The 20,358-nt window shown below is 46.0% G+C and overlaps 1 protein-coding gene and 1 pseudogene across 3 annotated transcripts in view; both read left to right on the top strand.

Annotated features, from left to right (window-relative positions):
• Nucleotides 1-831: 831 nt before the first annotated feature.
• The window catches only part of ALS2CL (ALS2 C-terminal like), a 67,657-nt gene continuing 48,130 nt past the window's right edge, over nucleotides 832-20,358 (top strand). For 2 of the 3 annotated variants that reach the window (XM_020998934.2, XM_020998933.2), the window contains exon 1: nucleotides 978-1,097. In XM_020998934.2, the coding sequence (XP_020854593.1) occupies nucleotides 1,065-1,097 (33 nt within the window). In that variant the 5' untranslated portion in view covers nucleotides 978-1,064. The other variant, XM_020998935.2, reaches the window with a different exon arrangement.
• Nucleotides 14,952-19,178, top strand: LOC110216957 (cyclin-Q-like; annotated as a pseudogene).

The following is a 20,358-nucleotide window of genomic DNA, read 5'->3' as shown; positions in this document are numbered from 1 at the left end:
CAGAAATGAGGCACTTTTTTACATTTGACTTGAGTCTTCACTGAATGGAAAGAATATGGGGTAGAGAGGCGCCAGGCAGAGGAGGGAAAAGTCCGGGGTCTGTTGCCTGCCAGGGTAGAAATCCGTGGGATTCAGCAGAGAAGTTATATGCGAGTGAGGTACAATCAAGGCGGCATGTTTAGCGACCACAGACGGGAGGACTGGAGGCAGAGTCTCAGAAGGGCAGCCTCCTGGACTACTGTGGAGGGGTTGGGGTGTTTGTAGGTGAGGGGGAAACAGCTGGCTGAGAAGGTGTGTGGGGAATGACCAAAGGAATAGGTGGAAGACAGAGTGAGGGAGACAGGCAGGGAGGGTGGGAGAGTGGGAGAGGAAGGGAGGCAGAGAGGAGGGGATAACAGCGGGGGCGGGGGGAGAGACAGAGGGGCTAGGTTCAGAGACCATTGGGACAGCCGGGGAAGAAGAGCGAGCACAAGGGAGAAACGATGGGGGAGAGGAAGACTCAGGGGACAGAAGTCTGCAGAGGGAGACAAGGTCGCTCACAGAGAGACTGAGGCAGAGAGGGAAGAAAGGGCAGGGTGGGTGTGTGGGCTGGGGACGACAGAAAGAAAGGACAGGGAAAGGAGGAAAAGGGGAAAGAATAGAGGAGCCGAGGCAGAGACGGAGAGAATTTAAGTGAAATCGAGGGAAGGACAAGTCAACAGATAGAGTGCTGCTGCTCGCGGGGCGGGGCGCCGTTTTCCTTTGGGTGCTTTCCCCGGCTTCTGGGAGGGTGCCGAGGGGCTGGGCGGGCTCCTCCCCTGGCCACGGGGAGGAGAGAGGGTGGGGTGAGGCGCCTTGGTCCGGCCCCCTGGCCTCCTCTCCCAGGCTCCTGGTGGCCCCAGACTGAGAGAGAGGAACGCCAAGTGTCCCCAGCCTCGTCCAAGGAGGCTGGAGGGCTGGGGCGCGGCCCCTACAAGATCTCAACGCACAGGTAAGGAGGCGAACGCGTGATGGTCCTGGGAGAGGAGCAGGAGAGGTCATTGCCAGGGACCTGAGAGCCACTGGGGCCGGAGCCATGGGACGCGATGCCAGGAGACAGTGAGGCAGGGGCAGGCCAGGTAGGGGACGCAGTCAGGGGGACGGGTCTTGAACAGAGCGGGAGGGGCGACACTGCCAGGGACAGGGAGGCAGGGGCAGGCCAGGTGGGACATTGTTGGGGGACAGGTCGTAGATGAGGAGAAGTGGGGCTCTGCCAGGCGACAGCAGCAGGGTCAGGCACAGTGGAGAACAGTCGGGGGGGGGCAACGTGGATGGGGCAGGCAGGGGTGGGCAGGGGTGGGACGTTGGCCGGGAACAGATCAAAGTCAAGGCAGGTGGGAGGTGGGCGGGGGATGCTACAAGGGGCCAAATGTGGCAGGGGTGGGGCAAGAGTGGGAAAGAGTGATGCCTGGGGCACCGCTTGTGGATGGGGCTGGCAGAGGCGGGGTGCTGCTGCTAGGGTCTGAATTGTGGATCGGGACCCGGGCGGAGCCTAGGCGCTTCCTGAAGTCACCTTGCTCTCAGGCTTCCTCTTGGGCTGTTCTGTTTGGCTCCTCCCTGCTGCGCTGCTCATCCCCCATCCGCACCCCGAGTCCTGTACCTCCGTCGTCCGTCTCTGATTCTCGGCTTCTGCACCACCCAAGACCATTCCAGCCCTCATCTCCTACCCGAGCCGCTGGAGGAAGTCAGGAAACTGCTGACTGGGATGACTATAAATTCGTGTATCTAACTTCACTGGGACTCTCGTGACCTATGCTTTCCACTAGCAGCGTAGCAAATCTTTCATACTCTCCTCAAGCCCCCAACAATGCTCCTTCCCTCCTTCCTATGCCCTTGTCTTCAATTTTACTGAGAATATTCAAGCCATCTATCTGAGTGAGCTTCCTAACCTCCCGTCTTTCACGTGACCAAACCTCCCTATGCCCTTATCCATTCTCTCCCCTACCCCCCTTCAGACCAGCCTCCTCCACAGAGGTCCCCACATCGTCTTAAGGCATAAGGTGACGGACTGAATCACTCCGCTGTTCAATAACCTTCCGTAATTCTTTTTTGCCTTTTGGATAAAACACAAACTCTTCATTGCGGCATTCAAAGCTCTGACTCTTGATAAAAACGTCACATTTATGTAGATCGTTAAGTTTTTATAAAACACTTTCTTCACAGAACGCTCCAATATTTTAAGGTGTCATCCCCATTTTGCAGATGGGGAAGCTAAAAATCAGAGAATATCAGAGCTAGTTTCCAGAGTTCATATCCAGGTCTCCCTGGCTCAGGTGCAGTACTATATCAGACTGCCTCTCTTGATAATTTTCCTCTTGGTGTGCTTTATTCCCATGGCTACAGTGACACTGTGCCTTTAATAATAATAGCTAACGTTAATATAGCACTTTATGTATCTTACCTCATTTTATTTACATAACCTCCCTGGTAGGTGGGTACTCTTATCCCCTTTTTACAGATAAAGAAATTGAGGACTATAGTCAAATGGCTTGCCCCGGGTTACGCACCTTGTATGTGGCAAACTTAAGGCAGGATTCAAACTCACTCTCTCCACTGCACCTAACTGCCTGTTTTTTGACTTCTCATTTTCTTTTTCCCCTCTAAATATGGGTGTCCCCCAAGTTTTTGTCCTCAGACCTCTTTTTTTTCTTTCCCTATACTCTTGGCAACAGCTTCAAATAACACCTTTATGCAAATGATTTACAAAATAATGTATTCAAACTCAATCAGTTCCCTGAGCTCCAGACCTACTTCTTCTCTTGGAGTCTCCACCAGTCAATTAATCAGTACTATGTGCCAGGCATTCTGCTAAGTGCTGGAGATAGAAAGAAAAAGTGAAAACTACTAGCACCTTAAACTCCACAGTCAGTCAACTAAGCATTTATTCAGTGCTCGCTATGTCCCAGTTAGTACGGTGGATAAGATGCCAGGCCTGCAGTCAGGAAGACCCATCTTCCTGAGTTTGAATCTGGCCGAAGATTGTTTTGTTGATTGCCTAAGCTTAAGAGGAGAAAGTGTTGATACTTCAGATTAAATTTAAAAGGATGACCTGCTGGCATTCTTTTCCCCAGAGAGTTTTTTGTTAGACTTTTACCAGTGCATCCAGGCCACTGGCTTCCTTGTTACTCAAGTTTGGACCTTCAGAGTCAGCCGACATTCTTCCTTCTTTCTCGACCTTCATGTCTCATTGGTTGCCAAGTCCTTTTCACTGTGTCTGGGGACTAGCATTATAGCCCAGTATGGTTGAAAGGTAGGGTTCATGATGAAGGGAAACCTGTCTGAAGAGATAGGTGGGAGCCAGACAGTGAGGACTTTGAAGATGGAAAAGAGAGGAGTTTGTACATGTTCTAGAGTCAGTAGTCAGCCACCTAAGCAACTTAGCTGGTGAGTGCCATGATCAGGTGTGTGCTTAAGGGACACCATTTTGGTCATTGTGTGGAAGGTAGTTTGGAGATGGTGAGGAGAATTGAGGGGGCTGCTTCAATAGTGAAGAGGTCAGGGTGGTGGCCATGTGAACGGAGAAGAGTACGGGTAGCTACTGTGCTGGTAGAATCAACAAGACTTGGATACTGATGGGGAATTGTATATGGGGAGAGGGGGCAGGGAAAGTTGATGATCAATAGTGCAGAGGAGAGGAGAGGACGACTCCGAGGTTGGCGACTAGGGCAGCTAGGTGGTGCAGTGGATAGAGCATTCGATCTGGAGTAAGGAAGACTTGAGTTCCTATCTGGTCTCAGAAATTCCCTAGCTGTCTGACCTTGGGTAAGTCACTCTGCCTCAGTTTCCTCCACTATAAAATGGGGATAACGATACCATCTATCTCCCACAGTTGTTATGAGGATCAAATGAGATAATCTTTGCAAAGCACTTTAGCACAGTAGGTGCCATATAAATGCAATAATGCTGTAAATGTTAGCTATTATTATTATTAAGTTAAATGACTGGAAGGATGGTAGTGCTTTCTACAGAAATAAAGAAGGTAAGAAGAGGAGTGAAGTTAGGAGAAAAGGTAAGGAATTTGGTTTGGAACATTTTGAGTTTGAAATCTCAGCTACACAGGTGGTGATGTGGGACTAGAGCTCTGGAGAGAGAACGGGGCAGGGAACCGAGTTCTAGGAATCATCTGCTTAGAGATGATAATTGAACGGGTGGGAGTGGGTAAGATTACCCCAGCCAGAGGCTATAGAAAATGAAAAGGGCCTTAGAGAAACAAAAATTACCGAAGATTCTCTTTCCATCCTCAGCTCCAAAAGTCTCTCCCACTTCCACCTCTCAATCCATCAAATCAATCTTAACTACCTACTATTTGCATGCTAAGTGCTAGGGATGAAAGACAAAACTCAAGGAATTTACATTTTAATGCTTCTTTGAGCTCTCTTTTTTTTTTTTACTTAACTAAGGCTAATTTGTAATTACCATCTGTTTACATGTATCTTCATTCTCCTTTGTTGTTCTGTTTTTTCAGTCTTCCAGTTTTCTTGGCAAAGATACTAAAGTGGCTTGCCATTTCCTTCACCAGCTCATTTTACAGGGTTAAGTGACTTGCCCAGGGTCACACAACTATTAAGTATCTGAGTCCAGATTAGAACTCCGAAAGATGAGTCTTCTTGATGCAAAGTGTGGGACTCCTTCCTCTATCACACCAGTTACCTAGATAGCCTACTGGATTGTAAACTCCTGGAGGGCAAGGACTGTTTCCTCTGTTTTTGTGTTCTTTTCTTCACCTCGTGTCAGGCTTGGCTCATAGAAGAGTACCTAATAAAGGCAGTGAATGCTGAATTGCATTGAATTCTTTCCCTGGTCCAACTCTGTCTACCTTTCAGTGCCTCAGTACCTCTCCATTGCTCTATTTGATTCTGTTGGTTATTTCTGAGTCCCTGCCTTTGCCTCTCAGCTGTATCTACATCACCTTGTTAAACCAGGTCCTTGGGAGGTGTCAAATCCTGAAATAAATCAAAGCATGGAATAAATCATCTTTAAGTTGAGATAACAGGGTAGCAAACGTGCCACCCTGGGGGATGTCCAGTAGATTTCCCAGCGCTAAGACCCATGCAAAACCTTCTTATATCTTTAGAATGAAAGGGGGAAGAGGTAGTATGAGGTGGCCCTTGGCTATCTGGCCAAGAAAAGCTACTTCATTCGGGCTCTTTTGCCCTTTGTGCCTTGAATCCCAATGGAAGGGGGCGAGGACACTAGAAACTGAGATCCAGCTTGAGCTGGCCTCCCCACAAGGCAACATCCCTGGGTAAATATCTTAAGATATCCCAAGAGTAAATATCTTAAGAGTAGGAATGCAAGGACATTACTGACATTCTGACATTACAACAATCATATACGAGAGTGGCAGTCCATATTACATTTGGTATTAACGATTTCTGTCATTATATTAACAATTTTCTATAACTGGGGACTGGGCCTCAGGGGAGGGACTGAGAACTGGCCTTAGCACACTCCTTGAAGCATGACTCTTGCCCAACCATATAATAATAGCTCATGTAATGCTTTAAGGTTTGTGGAGAGCCTTCTGCACAACAGTCCTGAGAGGGAGGTAGTGTGCATATTATTACCTTCAATTTCTAGAAAGAAAAACTGAGGGTCAGAGTGGTCAAGTGAGAGGACCATAGAATTTAGAGCTTGAAAGAACTTGAGAGAATGCATATCTGTCTAGATGAGGAAAATGAGATTGGAAGAAATGGCTAGCCCAATGACACACAGTGTTAAAACTTATCTTCAGGCCTGTGCTATTTCCAGTTCCCACTCCTGACCCCACCTCTTTCCATCCTTCCCACTCCAAGGGAGTCAGATTTCTCTCCCTAGTCCCTGACACCTAGAGAAAGGGCCATTAGGGTAGGAAATATGCCCTAGCTTCCTTCTCCAGAGACACCAAGCTAGCCCATTCCTTGTGGTCATAGGAAGATCAGAGGTGAAGCAAATGACCATGAGAGAGACAAAATGGGGGAGGAGGGTTTGCTTCAAGTGGAATTGAGGTTTGACTGCAATAATTTCCTACCTGTCCTGACCAGGTGGTTCTGGACCAAGTCCTCAAAGAGACAAGAAACTCAAGTCAATGAACATTTACTAAGAAAATATCAAGTACCAGGCACTTTAGGCAGCTAGATGATCCCTGTGGCTGGGCCCACAGTCTATGCTCTAAAATCTTTTCTTGCTCTGATATTCTTTGTTCTAGAACCCTTGCTAGCCCTCTTCTTCCGAGTTCTAAGATTCTGTGCTCTGGAGTGATGCTCAGCCTGAGCATCTAATTTCTCCATGTCAAGTCAACTGTGGCTGATCTAATAGTAATGGATTTAACAGTAGTCCATCCTTCTGTCTGTTCCTTGGCAAGCACTCCCCCAGTAGGCAACTAGGTGAACCAGTGGATTGAGCACTGAGCCTGGAGTCAGGAAGACCTGAGTTCAAATGCAGCCTCAGACAACTTACTAGCTGTGTGACATGGAGCAAGTCATTTAATCCATCTGCCTTAATACCCTCCTCTATAAAATGAGAATAATAACATGTACCTCCCAGGATTGTTATAAGGATAATGGGACAGTATTTGTGAAGAGCTTTGGAAACCTTAATGTCTTCACATTATTCCTTTGAAGTGGACAAATGACCACTTCGCCTATAGGAAAATAATAATAGATTTTCATGTAGTATTTTGAGGTTCGCAAAGGGCTTTATAGACATTGATCAGTTGATCCTCACAACAACCCGGTAATGTAAATATTACAGGTCTTAGTATCCCCATTTTACAGATGAGGAAACTGAGGGTGAATAGGTTATAACTTTCCCAAGTTCATGCAGTGTCAGAAGCAGGATTCAAACCCAGTTTTCTTCTGACTTCCATATCTGGTACACTTTCCACCACATCACACTAACTCAGAACAGGCCCATGCAGGTAGAGTGATTTGCCCAAGATTACATTAGCGAGTGACCTAATGCCGGAGCCAAGGCTTAGAACCTAGGTGTCCTGGACCATAGCACAAGACCATTTGTTAAAATAACCTTTTTCCTTAGTAGAATGCCTTATACTCATCAAACTGTTTCTATACTTGTCCATTGTCCATTGTCCATTGACATCTTAGGACATAGAATGTCAGGACTGACACGGATCATAGAAAATAGAATACAGAACATCAAAGCTAGAACAAACCATGGAACATAGCATACCATGGGTGGAAGGAACCACAGAACATGGGGCATAGAATGCCAGAGGACATCATGAAAGAGGAAAAAAGAAGGCCAGAGATGGGCATTGAACGAACCCAGGCCATATGAGCTAGTGGCAAAGCTGGGCCTCTATATCCAGGCAGGCAGGCCCTCTGCCACTCCACCATGCTGGCTGCTGTTTCCATAAGTCAGGGCACCTATGGTCTTGATGCCAGTAACAAAGTCGGGGCGGGAGGGAGGGAAAGATGGTGTCATCGGGGAGAAGTCATGCCAGTTTCTTCATGCCTAGGTGAATCACTGGGCCTGTGCTTCTGTCTCATTCACAGGAAAGTGCCTGTCCCTGTACAGGACCACCTCCCTCCCTACAGCCATGCCCACACATCCCCAGCCCATGGGGTCAAAGGTTGCCCCCAAACTCACCTCAGTTGTAAAACTCTCCATCCATGTCCCTCCCTGCCATTTCCATCCTGCTCTCCATCCCTCACTGGGAGGGTCACTGGGTACATTTCTCTGCCTTCAGGTAGGGCTGAGCTAAACTCAGTACAGGTGGCTGAAGGGTCCCCTTCATCCTTTGTTCCTCCCCCCGCCCCCAACCTGTAAAATGAAGATTTCCGTCCAGTCCTTGATAATAGTAACTCACATTTTTGACTCTGCTCAAATTTCACCTACCGGAAGCCTTTTCTGGCAACTGCCCCCTTCCTGCAGAAGGCAGCTGGTGGCACAGTGTGGATAGAGTGCTGGGTCTGGAGTTCAAATTTAGCCTCAGATATTAACTAGCTGTGTGACTCTGGGCAAGTCACTTCACTTCTGTCTGCCTCAGTTTCCTCAACTGTAAAACAGGGACAATGTTAATAGCACCTACCTCACAGGGTTGTGAGCATCAAATGAGGTATTTGCAAAGTGCTTAGCACAGTGCTGGGCACGTAGCAGGCTCTATTTAAATGCTTTATCTCCTCCCCTTTCTTCCCCTTCCTTCTCTCTGTCCTGGTGTCTCCCATCTCAGTGCACTTCAGTTTGTTGATGTCCTTCCTAAAAATAAGATTCCCAGACTGGACCAGATATCACCAAGATGTTCTGTCAGGGCATTGAATGGTGGGACCATTGATTCTGTGCCGTGTGGGATAATGGAAAGCCCTGGATTTGAAATCAGGAAGGACTTGGGTTTGAATGGTGACTCTGCCACTTAGAATCTAGGTGACCTTGGCTGAGTCACCTTGGGTCCAGTTCCTCATCTGTAAACGGTTGTGCACAGCTGGACGACATCATCATCTCCAGTTCTAAGTCTTGTGATCCCAAGAATGAAGCCTAAGGAGCCATTCGCTCTTCAGCACCACCGTAATGCCATTAATTTCTCTGGGCTTTGAGGTGCTACGCCCTGGGCATGCTGATTCTGGGCAGAATTGAGGGAAGGGCAGCTCTGACCTCAGCTGTTGGCCACTGCCCCTCTCATAAGCTTTTATTTCCCTACCCAGACTTTGAACCATTCCCAAGGTGGGAAATACTTTTGGAACACAACAACTCAGCTTCTCCCAGGCTGAGACTGGCTGGAGCCTCTTTGGAGGAGGGGATGGGGGCCTCTCTCCCTCCAACCCCCCAGGTATCAGCTGGGAAGGAAAGAAGGTAGTTTAGTCCTGACCTAGTACCTGGTCCCTCAGGACTGCTTGGCTACACTCCTCCCTCTTCCCCTTCCTGCTGGCCTCTCCCTTTCAGCCTAGGTGGGGCTTGGAATTTTTGTGCTCTGGGCTTGGCCCCAGAGTGGTGAGACTCCATTCCTCCCCTCCTCCCACTCCCACCCCTTCTTCGTCAATAGCTACAGAAAGAAACCCTTGGAATCCATTCCTGCTCCCCCACCCCTAGGATTCTTAGCTTCAAGGTCATTAAAAAAAAAAACAACAACACCTATATTTACGTGTGGAAACCTGGGAAAACACAGTAGGAGTCCCCTGCTGACCTCTGGGAGCCCCTGGTATGAGAAAAGAAGCATAGCCCCTTCTCCTGCAAGAGCACCTTGTCTGAGGGGAGACAGACCCCAACTTCGGGAAAATTCTGGAAGGACTCTTCCAAGGGGGAAAGTTGACTGAGAAGACCTACGTCTCCTTCCCTAGTTAACATTCTAGAATTTTATGATTCTGGGTGAACAGGGTGAGGTTTATCCCAGTGAGGGGATAAGCTTGTTTGGAGTTCTCCCCTGCAGTTCAGTTGTACATGGTGAGGTGGTTGTAAACCTCTGGTTCTTTGGAATTGATTGTGTGACACTGAAGATGACAGCAAAGAACCACCTGGCATGGTGGGCACGCTGGCATCAAAGAAGGTGCTGTGCTCTATGAGCAAAGCAGAATTGCAGTAGTTTTTAAAAAATGCAAGATGAGCAAATCTGGAGACCTCTCCACTCTAAATGTTCACATGGATTATTTGTGCCCAACCTGTCTGATCAGCTGAGGGAGATGGGATTCAATCCGCATCACAGCCAAGTCAGACTTTGACCCCAATATAGTGATGTCATTTTGGTCCTCTTCAAGCACAAAAGACACCAACCAACCCCCTATCCCTACAGGACCCGACTACCCTCACCGACATGAGGGGGCCCTGTGACTTATACATTTTCTTACCTGTTTTTAAAATTTTATTTTCTTTTTAAAATTTTGAACATGAATAATAAGATCAACAAATGTGAACCTTTCCATATCCAAAGAACAGGAAAGGAGTACTGTATGTATAAAGTGAACTACTTTGTTTTTTTTTTAGGCAATTGGGGTTAAGTGACTTGCCCAGGGTCACACAGCTAGTAAGTGTCAAGTATTTGGTCTGAGGCTGGATTTGAACTCAGGTCCTCCTGACTTTAGGGCCGGTGCTCTATCCATTGCGCCACCTTGCTGCCCCAAGTGAGCTACTTTGTAAATGTTTTTAAAGTAATATCAAATTTAACATGATAGTAATACAATTTCTCTGCTTCTCTGGATCCATTTCTGGACTTCCTTCTGCTGTCTTCTGTAGATTGCTCAATGTTTCTTTGACGCTGTTTTCTTCTTATACCATCATCACCAACTTTCCCCTACAATGCCCTACTCCCATCTATAAGTCCTCCCTTGTCAGGGATGAGCAAGCCCACACACTGGCTGTGTCTGCAGGAAGAAGTTCTATTCTGTAGCTCTTGGCTGAGAGGTGGGAGGCCTGCTTGGTCTTCTGGAGTCACCATTAGTCATTGCATTGATTGGCATTCTTAAGTCTTTCTGAGTTTTCTTCCTTTACTCCATTGTAACCCTTGAATATTCTATTCTCCTGGTTTGCTCACTTCCTTCATCATTTCCAGTCTGACTTCCTTGGTTTCTCTGAATCTGTCATTTTCATCATTTCTTGTGATAATGTCATCATCTCTTTAGTCATTCCTCAATTGATAGGCACCCTTAATTTAATTTGAGCCTTTGAATTGCTTTGCTTTGATTAGATGCCCATAAATTTTCAGAGCTAGGAAGGACCTCAAAAATCATCAAGTCCAGCTGAGGCCAAGAGAGAAGACTCGTAGTTAGTACTCCCAACTTCTGATCCAGTACACTGGGCTGCAGCCCCATTGTTACTGTCCACACATGTTCACCGAATGCTTTCATGGTTCTGTGGGCATGGATGAACTACAGTCTGCATTGTGAGGGGAAATAATGGATTCTGTGGAATAGCAGTCTTAGAGCCTGCTGTGTGTTGGGCTTTATTGAAATTGGTTAAAGATTTGCTCAGTTGGGCTAGATCCAGAGTAAGAAAAGACTATACCTGAAGGAGAACAAGTCAGTCAGTCAGTCAATCAATAAACAAGTAAGAGCCTACTATGTGCCAGGCCCCATGAAAAGGACTGGGGATACAAAAAGAGGCAAAAGACAGTCCCTGCCCCCAAGGAGGGAGCACAAACAAATATGTACAAATTACAAATGGGCAGATAAAAAAATGAGAGAGGGAAGGCACTAGAATTAAGAGGGTTTGAGAAAGGCTTGTTGTAGAAGCTAATAGGTGGAGATGAAGACGGATAGCATTCCAGGATGGGGGACACCAGAGAAAATGCCTAGAGCCAAGAGATGATGTGTCTTCTTCATGGAACAGTCAGGAGGCCAGTGTCACTGGGCTGAAGAGTATGTGGTAGGGAGTAAGATGTAAGGAGATTGGAAGGGTAGGAAGGGCTTTGAATGCCAAAAAGAGCATTGGCCTGGGACTTATTATTGGCCAATCAATCAGAGCCTGAGTGATTGGGGTTTAAGGCATGGTCCTTAAGAAAAAAATCTAGCTGTAAACCCCAAGATATCTTGCAAGGATTCAGCGATCAAAATTTATGTTCCTTTGGGCCGAGCACTTGCAGTAAGGGTATGATACCCTATGTGGAGTTTATTGAGTAGGGGGCTAACAGGCTCAGCCCTATGCTTTAGGAAAATCACTTTAGCGACTGAATGGAGAATGGATTGGAGGGGGGAGAGACTTGAGGAAAGCAGACCCCAGCATCTGCCTATGCAGTAATCAAGGCATGGGGTGATGAAGACCTGCATCGGGGTGGTCTCAGTGTCAGAGAAGAGAAGGTGGCGTGTTCAAGAGATGCTGCAACAGTGAAATCTAGAAGCCTTGGTCGCAGCTTGGAAATAGGGGGTGAGAGATAGTGAGGAGTCCAGGATGGCTCCCAGGTTGGCAGCCTGGGAGGATGGTTTTGTCTTCTACAGTATTAAGGAAGGTGAAATGGGAGGAGGAGGGTTTGAGGGAAAGAGCCGAGAGTTCCCTGTTGTAACAAAAAGAGTTCCGGAGATGATAGTTCTGGTCTTGGCTCTGCCTTTTTGTGGGCTGTGTGACCAAGGGCAAAACATTTCCCCTCTCTGAGATTCAGTTTCCTTCTCTATGAGAAAGAGATGGTATATGATAACTGTATATGGTATATGATAACTGAGATACTTGAACTTTGGAATCTGGAAGACCTGGGTTTTAGTCCCGCTACTGACACCGAGTAGTTCCATGACCTTGGGCCAGACACTTTCTCTCTCAGTGCCTCAGTGCAAGTCTTTAAGACTGTTAAGTTACCATGGAGCTGCTGATGTGAAGGGAATTCCCTCCGCCGATGAAATCACTGACCCAACAAAAAAAATAACACTCCTTAAACTGCCTATGGCAGCTAGGTGGTACAGTGGATAGAGCATGGGCCCTGGAGTCAGGAGGACCTGAGTTCACATCCATCCTCAGACACTTACTAGCTGTGTGACCCTAGGCAAGTCACTTCACCCTGTTTGCCTCAGTTTCCTCATCTGTAAAATGAGCTGGAGTAGGAAATGAGAAATACTCCAGTATCTTTGCCAAGAAAACCCCAAATGGGGTCATGGAGGGTCAGACATGACTGAAATGACTGAACAACAACAAAAAAAACCCTACCTGCCAGAGGACGCCAAGTGGGGAAGCAAATAGAGCCCAGGAAGACACAAGTTCAAATCCAGCCTCTGATATTTACTCGGCAAGTCACTTAATCTCTTGAGGTCTGCTTTGTTTTTCTCATTTGTAAAATGAGGGTAAGCATATAAAAATAAATTACATGTAAAAATTATGAGGATGAAATGGAATGATGTCTGAAAAGCACTTAGCACAATGCCTGGCATGGATAAATGTTTATTCCTTTCCCTCCTCCCTTTTCCTTTCCCTTTGCCTCCCAGAAGCACTGGGAGGAAAATATTTTGTAAGCTATAAAATGGAAAAAAGGAAGGCCTAATAATAAATAATTACCTATTGTTATTATCTAGAAATTTCAGCTTGTACAAAGTTCAGTATTCCCCCAGGACCAGAGAAGTCAGACAACTTGCCCAGGGTTACCCAGCTAGTGAATAATGGTAAGGCTGAGACTCTGGTCTGGGTGTCTTGACTCTGTGATTCTTTCCATTAAATTATGGTTCCATCCCTAAAGATAAAAGGTTTGGTCTTAGGGATCTCTAAAAACTCCTTTTAGCTCTGATGTCTCCTGATTCTGTGATCTCAGGTCAATGTGTCACAAAATGTTATTGCCTGTTAGCCTAGGAGACCTGAGCCCTTTTAGGTCTGGCCTCCGTCATGTCAAAGTAGGCAGAGCATTAGACTCGGAATAGGAAGACTTGAATTCAAATTTGGCCTTAGATGCTTACTAGCTGTGTGACCCTTGGCAAGTCACTTAACCTCTGTCTGCCTCAGTTTCCTCATTTACAAAATGAAGGTAATAATAGCATCTACTTCCCAAGATTGTTGTGAGATAATATTTATAAGATGCCCAGCAAACCTTAAAGCACTATGTAAATGCTTCCTATATGTGTGGCTGCTTATTACATAATCTGTTGTTTTATATTATCTGTCTGTTTCCTTCCACATATGATTAATAATAATAATAACAATAATAACTGAAATTGATACAGGGACATAAGGTTTATAAAGAGCTCTCATCCCAGTAACCCCAGAAGGTAGGCAGTATAAGTATTATCCCCTTTTTACAGATTTGAAAATGGAGGCACATACAAGTTAAGGGTTTTGTGCATGGTTCTATAAGGAGGCAGTTTGGTACAGTGGAGAAAAAATAGGCTTTGGAGTCAGAAAACCTGAGTTCAAATTTTTTCTCTGATGTTTACCTCCTTGGGTGAGTCACTTAATGTCTCTGGGCCTCAGTTTCCTCATCTGTAACAGGACAGGGCTGGGCTAGAGTGGCCTCTGGGTCCCTTCCAGCTCTAGATCTTGGATACTAGCATCCAGTAATACTCAATGAATGGCAGACCTGAGATTTCCACGGCAGACCATGCTGCCTTTGGCACAGTGCCCCCTCTGAGCTCCCCAACCCTGCTGCCTGTGGCCTGCACAGCCCGGGCACCATTGCTCAACCTCAACTAGTCTGACTGCCCCATCTGTGTCCTGGCTTCCTTCTGAGTCCCTACCTACCCAACCTGCTCAGATCTGGCTGGAGCAGGGAGTACAAGTTTTTGAGTGCAGGAAGTGACTCACCCCTTGACTCCCTCCCTCTGAACTTCCACTGATCCCCTGTCATTCAAAGTATTGAATGAATAGACGGATGGATGGAATATGGTTCTTCTTTTCTGCCACCCTTTCACATTCACTCTGACCTTGAGTACCCTGTTCCAGGAAATCTGTCCAGCCCTCACCCCCAGGTCCATATTCTTCTTTCCTTTATCTCTACCTCTCCACATCTTTGCCATCCTTCAAGGCTTAGTCCAAGTCCTGACTTTTCCAGGGAGCCTCCTTCTTCACTCTTGGCCCCTAACCCACACTGCTTTCTTCTTTCCCTGGACCCTTGCAACCCTGACCAGAACTAGAATAAGGATAACAGCTCACATTTCTGTATAGCAAAGAAGGAAGGAAATAAACCTTTATTAAGCTCCAGCTGTGTGCCAGGAACTATACCAAGTGCTGGGACTACAAATACAAGCACAATGAAAGACAGTTCCTGCCCTCAGGAAGCTTCCCTTCTAATATGGGAAGACCACACATAAAAAAGGGAGCCGAGAAGCATGGGGAATGGTTACGGGGAGAAGGAGGACATTTTTAAAGTCTAGAGAAAGTCAGGAACAGGGTGAGGTGGGTGGGGAATGGAGGTAGGACAGCCTGGTCCCCTCCATGAATGGAAGCTCCAGGAAAAACTCACCAGCGAGAGAAGGGGAATGGGTCTTGTGGAGGGATATAACAGGGTGAGGAGGCTACAGAGAGAGTAGAGTGATGCTGAGTGAGGCAGTCCCAGGCACTGAGGGAAATTAATTCCAGGGTGAACCAGCAGAAGAGGGGGCATGGTTTTGAATTCCCGAGAAAGTGAGGAACAGGCCCAGGTAGGGAATATAGACTTCTAGAGTTGACAAAAATGCTTGTAATGTGCTCTACTTGTTTCCTGTGTGGTAGTTTTGTCTCTCCAGCCAGATTGGAAGCTTCTTAAGGCAGGGATAGTGTCTTTGGCCCTTTGGGCCTTCCCTGGGACAATTTGGGGGTTTGCATCCTCTTGAGGGGTTCTTCCGGACCCTGCAGTCAACATAAATGAGCAGTTTGGCATGGCAGCCAGAAAGACCAACCTGATCTTAATAGGTATTGTTGTTTGTCCTTCATTCTTGAAGAGAATCTGTCATCAGGGAGGTGATGCCATGACTTGCAAATGAACTGGGTTTAAGTGAGGGAGGGCTGTGCAAAGTCACCAGCCTCACTTTCTCCTCTAGAGCCATCTGGGTCCAGTGGCCAGATATAGATCAGGACAACTAGAGAGGGCCCTGGATGCAGTGGAAGACCTTGGCCTTTTTGAGGTAAGGTCTTTAACAGGTCTCAGTCTGACTGAAGCAATGCCTAATCAGTGATTAAGGCTAGGTAAGAAATGAGGCAGAGAATGGCCTCTTTTACCTAGTCAAAAAAAAAAATCATCAGCCTGGGAGGAGAAGACCCGCAAGGTTTCAAGGCAAAACAGAAATAAAAGTACAGTGTCTGGAATGGGGAAGATCAATTCTATATTTATTAAGTACCTACTAAGGGCCAGGCACTTTGCTGGGCTCTAGGAATATGAAGACAAAAATAAAACAATCTCTACCTTACATTCTATTGGGAAGAAGCAATACATAGACAGATAAATAAATACAATGTAATTGGGTAGAGGCCAGATAGTGTACTGGATAGAGTGCTGGTCCTGGAATCAGGAAGCCTCATCTTCCAGAATTCAAATCTGGCCTCAGACACTTATAGCTGTGTGACCCTAGGCAAGTCATTTCACTCTGTTTGCCTCAGTTTCCTCATCTGTAAAATGAGCTAGAGAAGGAAATGGCAAATCACTATAGTATCTCTGCCAAGAAAACCCCAAATGGGGTCACAAAGAGTCAGACTGAAATGATTCAAAAACAAAATAATTAGGAGAATTGGGCAGAAGGTGGCACTTGAGCTGACGTTTAAAGGGACCTAAGAATTCCAAGACATCCGGGTGAGGAGAACATTCCACAAATGGGCTGACCCTTTTCAAAGTCTCAACTAAAGAAAATGGAATGTCAAGTAGGGAAAACAACCTGGAGGCCAGCTTGGCTATAGTAGAACATGTGAAGGGGAATAATGTGTAATCAACTGGAAAAGCTAGATCGGGGCCAGGTTGTGAAGGGCTTTAAATGCCAAACAGAGGAGCTTATGTCTTATCTTAAAGGAGATAGGGGATCATTGCAGTTCCTTGACTTGGTTTTACCTGTGATTTGAGAAATCATTTTGGCCGCCATGTAGAGAATGGACTGCAAAGGGGACAGATTGTAGGCAAGGAGACCAAACAGGAAGCTGTGGCCATAGTCGAGACATTGAGTAATGAGGGCCAGGTTAGGGTAGTAGCCATGGGAGTGGAAAAAAGAGGTGGATTTGAGAGATGTGGTGCAATTAGATTCAAGGATTGTTTGGAGAGGGAGAGTGCAATGTTGAAGATGACTCCTAGTTGTTGATTCTAGGAATCAGGAAGGAGGGCAGTACTTTGATAGAAATAGGGAAGTTAGGAAGAAGGGTAGGTTTAGGGGCAAAGATGATGAGTCCTGCTTTGGACATGTGGAGTTTGAGCTGCCTGGGAGTGATATTCTTTTTTTTTTTCTTTTTTTCTTTTTCTTGGTGAGGCATTTGGGGTTAAGTGACTTGCTCCAAGTCACACAGCTATTAAGTGTCATGTGTCTGAGGCTGGCTTTGAACTCAGGTCTTCCTGACTCCAGGGCCACTGCTCTATCCACTCATTGTGCCACCTACCTGCCCCTGGGGGTGATATTCTTTTGGAGAGGTACAACAGACAGTTAATTAGGCATGGAGCGCTAGAGCTTAGGAGAGAGATAAAGGTTGAACATGTAGGTTCAGGAGATATTTGCATAGGTGTGACATTTGCACCCATTGGGAGCTGATGAGATCCCAAGAAAGAAAGTGTAGAAAGAGAAGAGGGCCTCTGAAATAGCCTCTTAAATTTTCATTTCTTTTTTCAGGGTGGAGGGAGAGTGGCCTGTGGCTTCCCCCCTCCCCCCTCCTCCACAGATACCTCCTATTCTCCCAATTGGAAAAAAATATATAGAGCCTGCCCACCTGCTTGCTTCATGGGCATGGCCTTCTGAGGCTCCCAGTGCCCCAGCTCCAGCTGGGAGCTCACCAGCAGCAACTGTGGATGACCCTGGGCCACGCCAGGAGTCACCATCACCCCCAAAAAGAACAGCATCACCAGTGGGGGCCCCTGAAACATACTGGCTCCACAGGGACCAGTTCTGGCCCTTCCTCCTCCTCCTCTTCTCCTAGGCCAAGGGACCCCCAGGGGCCAACCCGGCACTGTGCAGGACACCTTGAGAAGCAACTTGAAGCATCTTCAATCTGACCTATTCAGTGGATACTGTTGATGCTGAAAATGCAAAATGAATGCCCTGCAGAGTTTCACAAATATAGTTCCAGTCTACCTTCTACCTATATGATTCTCTGCCCAACTTGTTGTCCATCTACAACGTCTGTTCCACGTGTATGAACTGATTCATGCCTGGCCATCCAACTGCATGTCATATTCCGGACAGCAGGCATTTCCCCCCCCCCAAACACTTTATTCTCCTGTATGGAAGCTCCATAATGTGCTGGGGCTTCACAAACAGGAAATCAGAGGACTCACTGTCCACTTTTACTCTGTGTGGGACGTCTTCCATGACACTGACACGTACCTTTGGTGAGCATCTCTTTTCTGTTTTATGCTTGGTTTGATGTTAGTAATTGAAGAGTTATTGATCAGCTTTATCTCTGATTGCATTCATCAAGGAATATTGTATCATCTTAACGTACTTATGAGAGAACACCCATCGGAAAAGTGCCCTTAAATGGTGGTATTCTAATCTGTGAAATCAAAGGCTTCTTTATTGTCCAAAAACCACTAATCAGCAGAATCTCGTTTTCTCTGTAGCTTTCAGGCAATTTGGGTGACTGTAAAGATAAAAGGCATGCTGCAGGAAACCTGTTGTGAATGCTAACAGGTTCGTAGTTTTAAGGTTCCCGTGATATGTAACATAGCAGTAGTGTGTGCTTCTACCTCTTTGGGTTCGTCTTATTTTGTCCTTCCTTGTGACTTGAATTAGATTTTTGTTTGGCATTGAGGGACCCAAGAGGCCAGGTATACGCTGGGGGTGAGGGTGTTAGCCAAGGAGTCTAGACAGAGGGTGAAGTGAGGAAAGAGGGTCACCTGGCTTCTGAGGCCAAAGTCCACCTCACGGTGACACAGTTCATCATGGAGGCTGGTGTCAAGCTAGGGATGTAATCCATTGCAGTTGCCACAACCCGCACCATTTACCACAAGTTTTTCTGTGAGACCAAATTAGGTGCACATGACCCTTACCTCCTGGCCATGTCAGCAATTTACTTGGCAGGTAAAATGGAGGAGCAACACCTCAGGACAAGAGACATCATCAATGTTTCTCACAGGTGTTTAAATCCCAAGAATGAACCTTTGGAGTTAGACTCTTGGTTCTGGGAACCAAGGGTCAGCATTGTTCAGTGGGAATTACTCATGTTGGGAGTTTTGCATTTCTGGGTCTCCTTCTAGCATCTCCACAAATATCTGCTCCACTTCCTTATTATTTCTTTTTTTTTTAGGCAATTGGGGTTAAGTGACTTGCCCAGGGTCACACAGCTAATGTCAAGTGTTTGGTCTGAGGGCACATTTGAACTCAGTGCCTCCTGACTTCAGGGTTGGTGCTCTATCCACTGTGCCACCTAGCTGGCTCATTATTATTTCTTTAAAGAATTGGATGAGCCGTCATAGCTGGGAGAGCATTCCCGTCTCTCTGGCAGCCTAGGCGCTGCTGCGGGACAGCTCTTGCTGAGCATGATGCCTTTAGTATCTCACCCAGCACATAGCTGTAACCTTGCAGTGCTATAGAATGGAGGTGCCTGCTGATTCCAAGGCAGAAAAGCTGAGGTGGCAGGTTTTTAGTGAAGACCTTACCAAGCCAGTCACTGATAATAGTGTGTTTGACCTGATTCAGAAGGACACAGAAATCCTGTAGTTGTTCTAGGGCCATCCAAGGAGAAGCAAACATTTGCTTTGTCTGAGGGCTGGACTTGATGCACTAAAATGGGTGCCAACTTCAAAAAGTTGATAACTTGCAGGGGGCAGCTTTGCATTAGCAAAGGGAGAGCTAAACTCAGCCTGCTTTCTGATTGCTCTTTGGTATTTATGTGGTAGCGCAGTGTATGAAGGACAATGGGCATTCTCCTGAGCAGGTCTGGATATGAATAGGTCCATGTTGAAAAAGGAATGTACTGTGTTCAATTGTGTTTTGCGCCTCAGGAATTTTTTGAAGACGAACCTTTTGAATTTGGTACAGACTGTATTTAGGTATCTCTTCATAAAAACAAAAGCCAAAACAGAGTACTTGATTGGACCCTTTGGGATATCTTTTCAAGCCATTCGTAAACTTAACCCTCCAACATAAGTTAACAATATTTTATTTTGCATAATAAAAGATAAACAATTTTTTGTTAAGATGTGAAAATAGGCATATGGCTTAATATGGTTTCAATATTCAACATTATCTATCTTCCTTTTCCTGAAATATATTATAAAATATGATCATCTTTTCAACACAAATGTTCTTCCAGGAGTCCTGTATGTTCAAAATCTTGGAATACCTTGATCTCTGAAAAATTAGTTTTCCAGTAATCCTGAGGCAAATGAGAACTAGGTAGTGGGCAAAAGTATGATTATTTCCACTGATGAAGTGTGTGTAAGAACTGATGTAAAAGGGAAAACTATGATGGACAGTCACGTAGCAACCATCAGAGAGTAACAGAAAGACAGGATAGGTGATGGACTGGTATCCACAAAATGTAAAAAGCAGAGAAAGGCCTCTAGCACAGTAGGTAGCTGTGTGGAGAATCTCTATGAGAGACCAGGGAAAAGAATCTTAGAGTAAGAGACAGTAGAGATGGGTTACTATCAGCACCACAGAGGGAGTGCCCTCATGGATGAGATCATGGAGTGATCGAAGTGTTGGGAGAGTGGCAAAACACTTTTACAGTTAAGGAACCAGGGCCATATGGCCAACAGTTGGCCAAAAGAAGCAACTCATCTTAAGATTTTCATTTATGTCATTTCCAAAATAAATTTGCTATTTATATATTAAACCTGTTTTTAGTTTCCTATATAACATATTATAACATATAATCTATACTAATTATAATAATTAC

The sequence above is a fragment of the Phascolarctos cinereus genome, unplaced genomic scaffold (assembly GCF_003287225.1).
Source record: "Phascolarctos cinereus isolate Bilbo 61053 unplaced genomic scaffold, phaCin_HiC Scaffold_4;HRSCAF=312, whole genome shotgun sequence".
Taxonomy (NCBI): Eukaryota; Metazoa; Chordata; class Mammalia; order Diprotodontia; family Phascolarctidae; genus Phascolarctos; species Phascolarctos cinereus.
This window is presented reverse-complemented; position numbering and strand designations above follow the sequence as displayed.